General features: G+C 31.3%; 1 protein-coding gene across 2 annotated transcripts in view; it reads right to left on the bottom strand.

Annotated features, from left to right (window-relative positions):
- The window catches only part of LOC127712653 (ATPase MORC2-like), a 57566-nt gene extending 43118 nt beyond the window's left edge, over positions 1 to 14448 (bottom strand). The window contains exons 1-9 of one of the 2 annotated variants that reach the window (XM_052219220.1): positions 14118 to 14448; positions 11555 to 11608; positions 10473 to 10507; positions 8390 to 8458; positions 7683 to 7773; positions 4261 to 4369; positions 2434 to 2496; positions 1788 to 2005; positions 997 to 1023 (exon numbers count right to left, since the gene is read on the bottom strand). In XM_052219220.1, coding sequence (XP_052075180.1) covers positions 997 to 1023; positions 1788 to 2005; positions 2434 to 2496; positions 4261 to 4369; positions 7683 to 7773; positions 8390 to 8458; positions 10473 to 10507; positions 11555 to 11608; positions 14118 to 14185 — 734 coding nt within the window. In that variant the 5' untranslated portion in view covers positions 14186 to 14448. The remainder of the gene's footprint in view (positions 1 to 996; positions 1024 to 1787; positions 2006 to 2433; positions 2497 to 4260; positions 4370 to 7682; positions 7774 to 8389; positions 8459 to 10472; positions 10508 to 11554; positions 11609 to 14117) is intronic. The other variant, XM_052219221.1, reaches the window with a different exon arrangement.
- Between the last annotated feature and the right edge of the window lie 362 nt (positions 14449 to 14810).

Here is a 14810-nt window from a genome sequence, read left to right as displayed (position 1 = left end):
AAAATGAGGTCAAGGTCAGATGACACCTGCCAGCTAGACATGTTCACCTTACAATCATTCCATACACCAAATATAGTAGACCTATTGCATACAGTATAAGAAAAACAGACCAAAACACAAAAACTTAACTATAACCACTGAACCATGAAAATGAGGTCAAGGTCAGATGACACCTGCCAGCTAGACATGTACACCTTACAATCATTCCATACACCAAATATAGTAGACCTATTGCATACAGTATAAGAAAAACAGACCAAAACACAAAAACTTAACTATAACCACTGAACCATGAAAATGAGGTCAAGGTCAGATGACACCTGCCAGTTGGACATGTACACCTTACAGTCCTTTCATACACCAAATATACTAGACCTATTGCTTATAGTATCTGAGATATGGACTTGACCACCAAAACTTAACCTTGTTCACTGATCCATGAAATGAGGTCGAGGTCAAGTGAAAACTGTCTGACGGGCATGAGGACCTTGCAAGGTACGCACATACCAAATATAGTTATCCTATTACTTATAATAAGAGAGAATCTAACATTTCAAAAAATCTTAACTTTTTTTTCAAGTAGTCACTGAACCATGAAAATGAGGTCAAGGACATTGGACATGTGACTGACAGAAACTTCGTAACATGAGGCATCCATATACAAAGTATGAAGCATCCAGGTCTTCCACCTTTTAAAATATAAAGCTTTTAAGAAGTTAGCTAACGCCGCCGCCGGATCACTATCCCTATGTCGAGCTTTCTGCGACAAAAGTCGCAGGCTCGACAAAAATTACTTTTCTCCTGAGAAAATTTGGATTTTAATTTATTACTTTAACTGGGTAATAATTTTCAGAGAAATGGAATTAGAAATATTTGTGATAAATCTTTTTGGTGCAAAATTTGGAGGATTGCTGCAGTTTCAATTTCGTAAGCCATTTCAGTCCCTGAGATTTCTAAAGCTAGCACATAGCATGCTCAGGTACAATTAATTTTTACCTTTCTGTACGAAACCTTGACCACGACCTAGTAACATATAAATGTCACACTACATAACTAATTTCTCAAGTATTCAAACATGTCTATTCACCAAGCATAGTGTAGTGTATTATGGGAGACAACTCTTCTCATTATATGGTTGAATATGGGAGATAATTCTGAATTTTAACGATGTGTTGACATTTTAAAATTGTACCATATTTATCTCTTATTCTGTCTGTAAATACAATATCATGAAACTTTATGCCTTTAAATTTGGAGTTTTAAAAGTCATTAAAATTATACACATCTTCGCTTATTTTCTGCTGAATAATGAAAAGCACTAAATTCATTATCTTGTTGAAAAGACATGTGTTTATGTGCCTCCACAAAGACATGTGTTAAAGTGTCTCCACAAAGACATGTGTTTATGTGCCTCCACAAAGACACATTAGCATAGTAGTAAGAGATAAAAAAAAGTTACATTCTAAAAGACAGACTTAATTCAGATGTGATTCATATTTAACCAGTGTTCTCCCCAGTATTTTCAAACAGCACTATTCAATTTGAAATAGCATATGCACATCTTGGTTTGTTGTTTTGTTTGAATTAATTTTTAGTTTAAAGTAAATTATAATGTCTAGTGACTCTAAAGCTATACAATACATTCTATTATAAACTCAGATAGCACCATAGTAAAAAGTACCGTAGTGCTATAAGGCCCTGGGGAGAACACATTTTTACACCACACACATATTATGTAAAATTAAAAAGTTTGTGTACTGTTTGAGTTTTGTGCAATAAGTTATTACCCTTCGTCTGAATCCTCTTCGGCGGAAGGATGTGCCGATATAATGTCCCACGGATCACTTAATACATCCAGTTCTGGTAAACCATTGTCCAATAGCTTCATATTGTATATAATAACAAGTGTCCCTGATTCACTTTCAATTTTATCAAACTGTTCAAAGAATTCAGCCTCATTGTGGAATGGTGAATATTTATAGATAAGTTCCATTTCAATTTCATGCTAAAAATAGAACATGACATAATTATCAGGCTTATAAATTATTATGTATCCTTTAATTTAAAATCAAATGGTAACAAATGAACACACAGTGAACTTGACTTAGAAATCTGATCAGTTATTATCTTTCATTAAAAGTAATTTGTTCTTTTACATAATTCTCTCACAAAACTACATGTATATAAAATTTAAGAAATCATACAATAATAGTTTATCAAAATTATTGACTTTAAGGTTATCCAGAGTTTTCAAAAAGTGGTAGTCCTGACCACCACCACCATTTTGCGAAGGACTGACAAATTGTGTATGTCGCAATAGTAAACATAGTGAGGACCAGCAACTTTTGTTCAAGGACCACTTAGGAAAAAAGATTTTGAGAACTCTGGCTTAGCAATCAAACATGTTGATATTTTTCAGAATTTCATACTCACCTTTTTGCCTTTGCTCATGGGTTTTCTACTGTTTACTTCAAATGATGGCAGTGGAACAATCACCTGTAAAAAAATTCATCTCAAAATCTCTGAACAACAAATTTTAAGACCTGATGCATATGTACATAGTCTCTGAGCTCTCGATATACAATAATTCTAAAGATTATCAAATTTTCAACACAGATATAAAAAATATCAGTCATAAGTCATAACAAGTTTTTATATTTTTGGTGTATTCGTTTATAACTTGACAAAAACGAGGGGTAGGGTCTCTTGCAACACTGCCTAAACGCCTGCTATCTGGACTATAAGTTGTTTGAGTAAAATATTTGTGTTGACAATGGTTGACATGGTCTGTTGTACTGTCCAGTATTTTTTTTTTAAATTCCCATTATCTGTTTAAGTAAATATCAAGCACCTGACATAATCATAATGTTTAAAGAGTAAAGTAATAATCTGTTTACTTAAGAATTGAATGCTTCTTTTTGTAATTTTATTGGGGTGTAAAAGTGTTGACAGATGCACTTTTTGTATGAAGCGCTTCATTCTAGAAATGTGTGCACGATCAACACTTTTACAACCCTATAAAATTACTAAAAGAAGCATTCAATTCTTATAATTACATTTTTATGTTAGGGTCATGAAAAATCGATTTCTATCATTTATTTCTTTAATTAACCTGTGCACTTTATTGTAATGGCACGTGTCATCATGAATGTTACACTTCATTGAAATATGAAGGTTAATTTTAGTATGACGTGCAAGCGTTATCCAATCTAAATAACGGATTCATCTGAAACATACATGTAATGTAATTATTACTTGATGATATCTCTTTTACAAATTATGTAATGTCCAATAAATAATTAACACATTACTTTCTTTCTTTTTCAAAATAAATAAATACACTTAAGTTTAAATAATCATGATTAATTTATTAGGTATTTTTGGCTAAGGACTAGTTTTTAATTGTGGGTACTCTTGGATAAGTGCAATGAGTCTTGTTTTTGTTAAGTTGTTTTGTGCTTCTTGCTTATCAGTTGAGCTTAGCCATTTCCAAATCATATTTACAGTTTGTTCTTGTGTATGTATGTTGTAATGTCACACCAAAGTCCTAGGTTGAGGAGAGAGCCGAATGCTCATAAACATGTTTAACCTCAATACATTCTTTAAGTGCCTGTTATTCAGCAGTAGCTGTTGGTTCAAGACAGACATACCTTCTTCACAATAGACTTTTCAATCTAAAGGCCCGAAGCTGAATTTTTAAAAAATTTTAGTTAGATCATATTGGCCTGTGAAGATGATTTTTACAGGCGCCACAGAAGTTTTAGAAGCCTGGGCTGGTGTGCCTGTGGTTGAGCGCAAAGACTGGACATATTTGTTTTTCTTTAATTTTTGTGTCATAAGTCAGATAATTAATTTTTTCTCGTTTGAATTGTTTCACATTTAACCATATTCAGGCCTTTTATAGATGACTACTGTGAATTCATTATTATTCGTTGGATACCAATTTTCGTAGGTTTCGTTCGTACAGGTGAACCACGAATTCAAATGTTCAGCGAATTACAAATTTTCTATAGGCTTTGTATGCAGAAATTGACAAATCCATGAAATCAAAAATCCACGAAAATGCAAGTTTTCCTCAATCCACGAAAATAAATGAATCCACAGTATACAGTAAAGGTTTTACTAATTGTTGAAAGCCATACAGTGACCTTAAGTTGCTTACATCCATGTCATTTGGGCTCTGGTGGAGAGTTCTCTCCCTTGCAATAATACCACATCTTATTATTCTTATATATACATAAATTTAAATTAATAATGTACCTCATCAATGCCTTCCTCCTCATGAAATGTACGTGACAAAAATAAACATGACATTGCCTTGTCTTTCTTTGTAAATACCATCAAGTCATTACCAATCCTCATTGAGCCTCTAATATAATAAAATGCTTCGCTTGGGCGCAGCTTGATACGACCGCAGAGGTCGAACCCTGAACAGTTGGGGCAAGTATGGACACAACATTCAAGCTTGATACAGCTCTGAATTTGGATTGTTATTAAATATTTGACACAGCATAGGTTTCTGACACAGAAAGAATGTGGTCTAAGAACTTGAATTTTTTTAATTTACCTATTATGGTCCAATGTCCAAAATCAAAATACATGGTTAGATTCAGCATATCAAAGAACCCCATATATTCAATTTTTGTTAAAATCAAACAAAGTTTAATTTTGGACCCCAACTTGGACAAACTTGAAAACTGGGCCCATAATCAAAAATCTAAACACATGTTTAGATTCAGCATATCAAAGAACCCCAAGAATTCAATTTTTGCTAAAATCAAACTAAGTTTAATTTTGGACCCTTTGGACCTTAATGTAGACCAATTTAAAAAACGGGACTTAAAATTAAAAATCTAAATACACGTTTAGATTTGGAATATCAAAGAACCCCAATAATTCAATTTTTGATGAAATCAAACAAAGTTTAATTTTGGACCCTTTTGACCTCAATATGAACCAATTTGATAGCGGGGCCCACAAATAAAAAATCTAAATTCATGGTTAGATTCAGCATATCAAAGAACCCCATATATTCAATTTTTGTTGAAATCAAAAAAAGTTTAATTTTGGACCCCAACTTGGACCAACTTGAAAACTGGGCCCATAATCAAAAATCTAAACACATGTTTAGATTCAGCATATCAAAGAACCCAAAGAATTCAATTTTTGTTAAAATCAAACTAAGTTTAATTTTGGACCCTTTGGACCTCAATGAAGACCAATTTAAAAAACGGGACCCAAATTAAAAATCTAAAAACACGGTTAGATTTGGCATATCAAAGAACCCCAATAATTCAATTTTCGATGAAATCAAACAAAGTTTAATTTTGGACCCTTTTGACCTCAATATGAACCAATTTGATAGCGGGGCCTACAAATAAAAAATCTAAATACATGGTTAGATTCAGCATATCAAAGACCCTCATATATTCAATTTTTGTTGAAATCAAACAAAGTTTAATTTTGGACCCCAATTTGGACCAACTTGAAAACTGGGCCCTAATCAAAAATCTAAATACATGTTTAGATTCAGCATATCAAAGAACCCCATATATTCAATTTTTGTTGAAATCAAACAAAGTTTAAATACTGGACCCTATCTTGGACCAACTTGAAAACTGGGCCCATAATCAAAAATCTAAACACATGTTTAGATTCAGCAAATCAAAGAACCCCAAGAATTCAATTTTTGTCAAAATCAAACTAAGTTTAATTTTGGACCCTTTGGACCTCAATGTAGACCAATTTAAAAAACAGGACCCAAAATTAAAAACCTAAATACACGGTTAGATTTGGAATATCAAAGAACCCCAATAATTCAATTTTAGATGAAATCAAACAAAGTTGAATTTTGGACCCTTTTGACCTCAATATGAACCAATTAGATAAAGGGGTCCACAAATAAAAAATCTAAATACATGGTTAGACTCAGCATATCAAAGAACCCCATATATTCAATTTTTGTTGAAATCAAACAAAGTTTAATTTTGGACCCCAATTTGGACCAACTTGAAAACTGGGCCAAAAATCAAAAATCTAAATACATGTTTAGATTCAGCATATCAAAGAACCTCATATATTCAATTTTTGCTAAAATCAAACAAAGTTTAATTTTGGACCCTTTGGACATTAATGTAGACCAATTTGAAAACTGGACCCAAAATTAAAAATCTAAATACACTGTTAGATTCGGCATAACAAATAAATAAATGTGATCAAAGATTTTACAAATCTAATGCGCCATACTGTGCAATTAAAGATTACTTCTTGAAATTTTTCAATATTTGAAATTTGAAAAAAAAATAATATTTGAAGAATAATTCTTTTTAATTTCTGAAATCTGAAATGAGAAAAAATTGGCCCCCCACAATTTCTTTTTATCCCCCCCCCCCCTTTTCCCCCCAAAAAAATTCTTTCCCTCAAGATATGGTCATAATCTCAATTCAAATTTCCAATGGAGTTGGCAACCATAATTACCCATTTAAATTTACCATAGTGCTAACTTAATCTATTTTATAATAGAATTAATAAAAATATGGTGTCAAATCTTTCATATGGATTTTTTTGTAAAAAAAAAAGATGAAAACATTTGCAGATATTTTTACTGGTCTTCCTTTATAAATATGCATTTCTTTAAACATAATTTAAAAGCAGTGTAAGGGAAGTAACCAAAACGTTGTATTTGGATTACCTCCCTTACACTGTTTTAGATTATCTTTATTGTTCATTAACCATTACTTTATACATAATTTAAAAGCAGTGTAAGGGAGATAATTTCAATGATGTATTTGATTTATCTCCCTTACACTGCTTTAAATTATGTTTTGTACTAAAGTATTTGTCCATTAACCAGGACAACCTTGTTTTTCCCCCTTTTTTGCCCCTAATTCCTAAACGGTTTGAGCCATAACCCCCCAAAGCAAATCCTAACCATCCCTTTGTGGTATGGAAACTTGTAGTATAATTTCAGAGAGATCCATACACCGTTCCACAGTTATTGTCTGGAAACTAGAAAATGCTCATTTTTGGCCCCTTTTTGGCCCCTAATTCCTTAACTGTTGTTACCATAACCCCCAAAATCAATCCCAACCTTCCTTTTGTGGTATTTAACCTTATGGTCAAATTTCAAAAAGATCCATTCACTTAAACTAAAGTTAGAGTGCGAAAACCAATATGTATTCGGACGACGACGCCGGACGACGACGACGACGACGCCAACGTCATACCAATATACGACCACAAAATTTTTTTGCGGTCGTATAACAAAAATATAAAATGTAAAATAAATGATATGCTGTCTTTTGATTTTGAAAATGTAAAATGTAAATAATATATTTAAGGAAATCTTCCTGCTGAAAAAAATTAATATTAAACAGTATTAAGGTTTGACATAGAAAAATGTGTGGTTACCATGGTAACACAAACAGAAAGTTGAAAGTATTGCAATAGTTTACACTTTTTTTATGGGCTATGCAGGAATATACTGTCCAATCCAAAATTTTATGTAATTCAGTAACTTTGTACTGGTAAAAAATAATAAATTAAAATCAAAGTATACATACTTTGCACTTTTAAGCACTTTACTGACGATATCTTTAAAAGAACTGCCAAAAGCCTTGCCAGAAATCTCAGCTTGAATAAATGGAAAGCTAAATGACCTAAATTATTTATTAACAACTTACGATTTGAGACCATTTCCGTACATGCCAATGTGTGAGTTTTCTTCGTCTCTTTTAGTTGACCTTCCAAATGTGATAATATCAGCTGTTTCATCTGAAAATGAAATATTTTTAGTTGAAATTATTTGACAGCTCAAATAACTTTTCCTGACAAAGCTATATCTTTTTCATCAAATGCAATAGAATAACTTGATACATATCATCATAATATTTCCTTAGTAACTAATTAAAAATTAAAATTTTTATCCAATAACTGTAAATAATGCAATATCCATATCATGTCTGTAAATGTTCGTGATCAGTCTGTAAACTTAATTTATACAAAAGGGTTATTCATTAACACTGTTGACTATCATTCTATTTCTATATAAATTGTCAAATGCAATAACCCCTATATTAATTTTCTTTTAAAATGTTTTGTGTGCACTGCATTAAATAAGCAAAAAAAAAAAAAAAAAAATCCATACTTCTGATTTGCTTGACTGATCATTTGATTTCAAAACAATTTTAACTGATCATTTCAAAAATATTCAAACTAAATATTATAAAATTTCGAATTTGTCCATATAAGGTTGGAAACCCAAGCAATTTTTAAATCTTACAGGAAAAGTTTTTCAGATTCTAATTTACCAAGAGTTATAAATGTGTTAGGTCGATACTTCATATAGATTACATTTAATCACTTCAAGCAGCTTTAGACATCTACTTACTTGGGTCCATTCCACTTCCGTCGTCAAGGAAACACAACAGGTAACCTCCCCTAAGAGATTCATCTGGGACTGAAACAGAAAAACATTTACATGCAAAGATAAAAACTAATGTAAGGCTTTCTGATACAAACATACATTATTTTTTTATTCACAACATTTTAACATTAAAAGTAATTGACATATCTTATAGACATGTACATTGTTGTTTGATTATTTGTGTAATTGAGGTTGCTGTCTCATTGATGTCTGACTCCACATCTACTTTATTCACAATCAACATGTTCAAAACAATTATTCAAATACCTCATCAAATCACTTTAATCTCAGTATAGCTTTCTTTCAAAGTTTTGGAAAGATAAAAATACAGATCTGGACTGCATCATATTAGATGACTTGAAGCCACTTTTCAAAAAAACTGAAGTGAAATGGATAGCAGTGTCTTATTTGGATGTGAAAATCTGTTTAATATTGACTTTAACCTTCAGCATTTCTTTGTATTGTTAATCAAACTATGAGAGTCAAAAAACCTGTCAAAATGACATCAAACTAAGTTTTTCTTATATAGGATATCATGTAACAGCTGGAGTAACCTGCTTGTTAACTAATCCAAGTCAATAACCAGATTTTTCTGTCAGAAACCTGGCTTAATTACTGCCATTCTGTGAATCTATTATCCCTCTAACCTGAAGTCATCTTAAAATAAATGTGGATAGTGTCCACATGTGGACACAGATAATGCCCCCGCTTGCATATCATTTAGTTATAAAGGGACATAACTAAAGAACGTTAAAAGAGATGCTACCCAAATTTGAACTTGATCTGAGTTTTGTGGTAATAAGCATTGTGTGTAAGTTTCATAACATTTGGTTGAGGCTAACTTAAGAAGAGAACAGAATCTAAAAATTCAGCAATTTTTCTATTTGTAAACACGCATAACTCTAGAACGGTTGTGTATAAGTTTTATAAAATTTGGTTGAGACAAACTAAAGTTAGAGAACGGAAACGAAAAATTCAGCAATTTGCATGTTTATAAAGGGACATAACTCAAGAATGGTGACAGTGTCGTCACCAAACTTCGTACTTAATCTGTATTATGTAGTAATAAGCACTGTGTATAAGTTTCATAACATTTGGTTGAGGCAAACTAAAGTTAGAAAACAGAAACAAAAAATTTGTACTTGATCTTAGTTTTGTGGTAATGAATATTGTGTATAGGTTTCATAATGTTTGGTTCGGGCAAACTTAAGTTACAGAATGGAAACTAAAAATTTTGCAATCTTTCGATTTATAAAGGGGCATAACTCAATAATGGTTAAAGTGACACTACCCAAATTCAACTTCATCTGTGTTTTATCAGTGGAAGTCAAAATTAAACATTGCATTGTATAAAGCATTGATATAGTTGATTCAACTATAATCATGGACAAAGGAAGATAACTCCCAATTTTAAAAATTACTTGATATTTAGAAGAAAATAAAAATTTTGCAATTTTTCCATTTATAAAGGGGCATTTCTCTTAGAACAATTAAAGAGACGCCACCAAAATTCAAACTTGATCTGTGTTTTATGGTAATAAGCATTGTGTATAAGTTTCATAACATTTGGTTGAAGCAAACTTAAGTTAGAGAACGGAAACTAAAAATTTTGCAATTTTTCCATTTATAAAGGGGCATTACTCTAGAACGGTTAAAGTGATGCCAACAAAATTCAAACTTTATCTGTGTTTTGTGGTAATAAGCATTGTGTATAAGTTTCATAACATTTGGTTGAGGCAAACTTCATTTAGACAACGGAAACTAAAAATTTTGCAATTTTTCCATTTATAAAGGGGCATAACTCTAGAACGGTTAAAGTGACGCCTTCAAAATTCATACTTGATCTGTGTTTTGTGGTAATAAGCATTGTGTATAAGTTTCATAACATTTGGTTGAGGCAAACTCAAGTTGGAATGGAAACCAATTTTGGGACGTACGTACAGACGGACAAGGGTAAAACTTAATGCCCCCTCCGCTACGGCGGGGGCATAAAAATTTAGAAGACGAAAAAACCCTGATGACTTCCTTCTGAAAGTTCTGAACTTACCTGTGAAAATGTTGATTGTTGTTGCATTGGCATCTCTGAAATTAAAGACATAAAATACAAAATAGTCTGGCACCATAAAGTAAAATATCTTAAACAAATGTGAGGAAAGGTTATCACATTTTATTGCAATGCTGAACAAATTACTGACATCCAGTTTTAAACTGGTTTTAAAAATGTATTTCATTGTTGTTTGCTTTTAATCTTTTTTAAGAGTTGTCCTTGCATGTCATGAAACAATTAAAAATTAGCGCATCTGTTACATCCACCTAGTTTTAATTTCAATTACAGTATGGATACTTTCTGCCTCTACAAGCTAGTGGATATATATACAAAATAAATGTACATGAATAGATACAAATAATAGGTCAAAATCTGTTATTAGTTCCAAATTTTTCTTATTTGGAATGTATCCTTTTACCAGACAGTTCTACAGTGGAACGGGTGTCATGACTTCACTTATTCTACCTGTGCTGTGTCTGACATATAATGATTTTAGTGTTATTGCAGTCCAAACAACGAAAAAAAAAAAAAAAATGACAAAAAAACTAAAATTATAATTTTTAACTTTTCCAAAGGATTAAATACATACATGTAGATAAATGGCTGTGCTGATTAGAAAATGACAAGTATGTGTCATGTTCAAGTATTAACCAGCGGTAATTACCAGTATTTACCACCCCAGACAATACTCCTTAAGTGGTAAAAACATAACTGGCAAATACTGTTCAATTGAAATTTTCATGGTGGTTTTTACTATTCTTTGAAGTAAAAACTTGATAAAAAGTAGACTCATGTTTAGCAGACAAAAATTGTGCTTAACACACATGACACAGAAACATAAGGATATATATACACATGATACATGTTAATTAACGTTACATTTGAAGTTCTTACTATTATAGCTCCTCCCAGCTTTGAAATTGACTAACGTGTCACAGTAATGCAATAATTTTACAAAATCCCTGAATTTGCTGAAATATCTTTCGTTTTTTTTCTTTTCTTTAAAGGATAAGGTGTCAAATACACTCTCCCCATTCCTATCCATGTCCCATATTTTTCTTCGTGTGAATTATGAAACTTACCTGCTATTGTCAACCAATTCAGCAAGGGCACCAAACAAAAACTCATGAGTAGTTCTGTAATACAAAATTAAATGATGGAAAAATAATGAGAAAAATTGTTTTTTTGAACCAATTTAAAACACAGAACAATTTTTTAACAAACTACATTTCTACATGAACTACTACTAGCTTATTGTACTGAATAAAATTTAGTTCTATGTTTTTTAATGTCAGTGAACATGCCCTGGAGGTTGTTTCAAAACATATCGTTCACTTCCGAGAGTAACAACAACTTAGTAATTCAATTTTCCAACCAAATTAATATTTTTTGTTCAATGCTGTACAGTGATTGATACATGTAGGTGCTTTAATCCACTTCATTTGGACTCTGGTCTATAAGTGTTTCCTTGGCAACCATACCACAATGGGAATGGCACATCTCCTTACTTTCGTATTTATATTTTTTTCAATTTATTAAAATGTTCTTTTCCTCCTGATATTATGTAAAACAATTATGTAAAGCTTTTTATTGGTTAGATAAGCATGATAACATTTGGACGAAATAAAATGATTAATAGAAATAACTCCACATTATTTCATTTAAAATTTTTTTTGCAAGTTTCATTCTAGTTCCCTCCACCTTTACCAAAATTCTGTTTCATAGTGACTTATTACAAAAAGAATTAAAAACTTAATAGTTTTAATTTGATTAATAAATCACAAGTTTTAAGACAATTTTCATTTTTTTTTTAGCAACTTGAATCGTCATTTAGCCAGTAAGGTTATGTCCTGGCACATGGTTCATATGTAGCCACACATTTTTGTAGCAATTAGATTAATTTATTTTTAACTTAAACATGTTAAACTTAACTGGAAATAAAACTATGTGAAAATCTCGGTCTCACTAATTAGCGACAAGAAGAATTTTAGCGACAAGAAGCTTCAAGAAGCGACAAGAAGAATAATTTAGTGACAAGAAGCGACAAGAAAACATTTTTTTTTAATTAAAATTACTTATTCCAAATAAATATTAAAAGAATATGCAAAAGAAAACAATTTTAGCGACAAGAAAGTTAATATTCCATCAATAAATAGAAAGAAAAATATTTTGAAACATAGATCTAGATATATTTATTTGTGATATTTTATTATTTATTATGTATTACAGCAAGTATTTCGTTACCCTGTCGTATTATGATATTAATTTTACTTGTGTTTTAAAACAATGATACATGTATATTTATCTTATAATTTGTTTTTAAAACTCTCTATGTACACTATATAATAAACTTGCAAAATGCATTATTTGTGCATCATTGTCCAGAAAATACTCTGACACAAATTGTGAAATACAAAGAACTGAAATCAAACAAGAGGAAAACATAATTAAAATGTGAATATTTTTCATCATTTTATTTTGTGTATTGCCTCATTTAACGATATTTATCATGTTTATGCATAGTTTAATGTTGATTGAAGATTATAGGAGTAGACAACTCATGAAAGTATCTGTAATAACACACGCAAGTTATTTTCTATAATAACCCTATAGAGTTATATCTCTGACTGTACACAATCCCTTTCTTCCTTACAAATGTTTAATTTCTTCACAAAAAAAATCAATTTATTTCTGCCCATATATTAAAAAAAAAAAATTAAATGCATATTTTAGAATATTTATTTGGAATAAGTAATCTTAATAAAAAAAAAAATTTCTTGTCGCTAAATAGTCTTCTTGTCGCTTCTTGTCGCTAATTAGTGAGACCCGAAAATCTTGGTACTTTTAAAAAGGAAATGTGTAGATTTCTAAACTATAAATGATATTTAACAACTCTCTAACTCTATCATGTCTTTTTAATGTTTGTGTATAATGTATTATTTTGTTTTTCTTGTTCTACAGACTATCATATAGCATGAAAGTTTAATTATATGATCAAAAATTGTAATATTTGTAATATTCGTTCTGTATGTTTTTTGTGAGGGCCTCAAGGTAGAATAGTGAATGCCAATTGTCACCCTCTTTAAATAAAGTCATTATTATTATTGTATGTATGTATGTACTGGTAAATTCCTCCGTTATCCAAAGAAACCCTTGAGAGCTTCGAGGGTACAGTGGAATCCATGTACACTCCCTATCGGGATTTATGGAGATGTGTTACTAACGTATTTACGACAATTTTTACAAGGACAATCCCCACCCCAACAGAAAGGGAGTGCTAGGACACCTGGAAGTATGTTATTATGGTGGAGGAAGTCGAAGTACTCAGAGAGAACCACCGGGCTACTCGGCAGAAACAGACAAACCGGAGAGATATCAGAAGATTGATCTCCAAGTCAAAGTAGGGGACAACTTTGACCAACCGAGGCCCCCAAAGTACCAATTATAGTTTAAACTCCGGATTGGGTACCAGAGAAGTGTGTGGGAGGGTGAAAATCACCCTTGTGATGTACTGAAATTTCCACAAGGGTGATTTTCGTTAATATTATTATTCTACAATGTATATGGTATACAAAGATGAAGATAAAATAATTGCATCAGTAATAAATTCATGACATACAACTCTCTAAGTATATATGTACTTACGAATTAGTATGCAGATAGTCAAAGCTGAGCTGGGCTCTACTCAAAGACGTATATTCTTCCTGTGACATATTCAACCTGGAGCGTAACTGTTTCTGCTGCTGATGTTGGCGGGACGAAGACAATTCAAGTGTGAAACGGTAACATTTTGATGAAGTCCATATTGCAATATCAGTGAAATGTATTTATATTCGAGGCCCAAACTCTAAAAGTCATTATTTACGTTGATTAATGACATGTAATTCATTGTTTTAGTCGAGTTTTTGGATTTTTTGTCATAAATCGGCCTCATGCAGTTATCGCATTCCAGCTTCCTGTCACATTGCGCAAGCGTACGGCCGTGCTTTCCGTTTTGTTTGTTTACATTTTTAAACTGTTTTCTAGCGGTTTTCTTAGTTCATGTAGCTTATAGACATTGACCAGTTTCCGTAATCATCAAATTTTATATCATTTAATAAATGAATTATGATAAATTAGCGCGATTGCAATTTAAAAAACCAGAATCAATATTTATATAATTTTTATACAACACGAAGGAATAAAACAATACACTAATTTTGTATCAATGCGAAAATTGTTCAATTTATTGTTTCATTAACATTCAAAGTAATTATCAACTACAATGCTAAATATATATTATTTTCATTAAACATTTTAAGCTAAATTTCGTTTTTCTATTTTCTATGAGTTCCTTAT

The sequence above is a fragment of the Mytilus californianus genome, unplaced genomic scaffold, assembly GCF_021869535.1.
Source record: "Mytilus californianus isolate M0D057914Y unplaced genomic scaffold, xbMytCali1.0.p SCAF_8, whole genome shotgun sequence".
NCBI lineage: Eukaryota > Metazoa > Mollusca > Bivalvia > Mytilida > Mytilidae > Mytilus > Mytilus californianus.
This window is presented reverse-complemented; position numbering and strand designations above follow the sequence as displayed.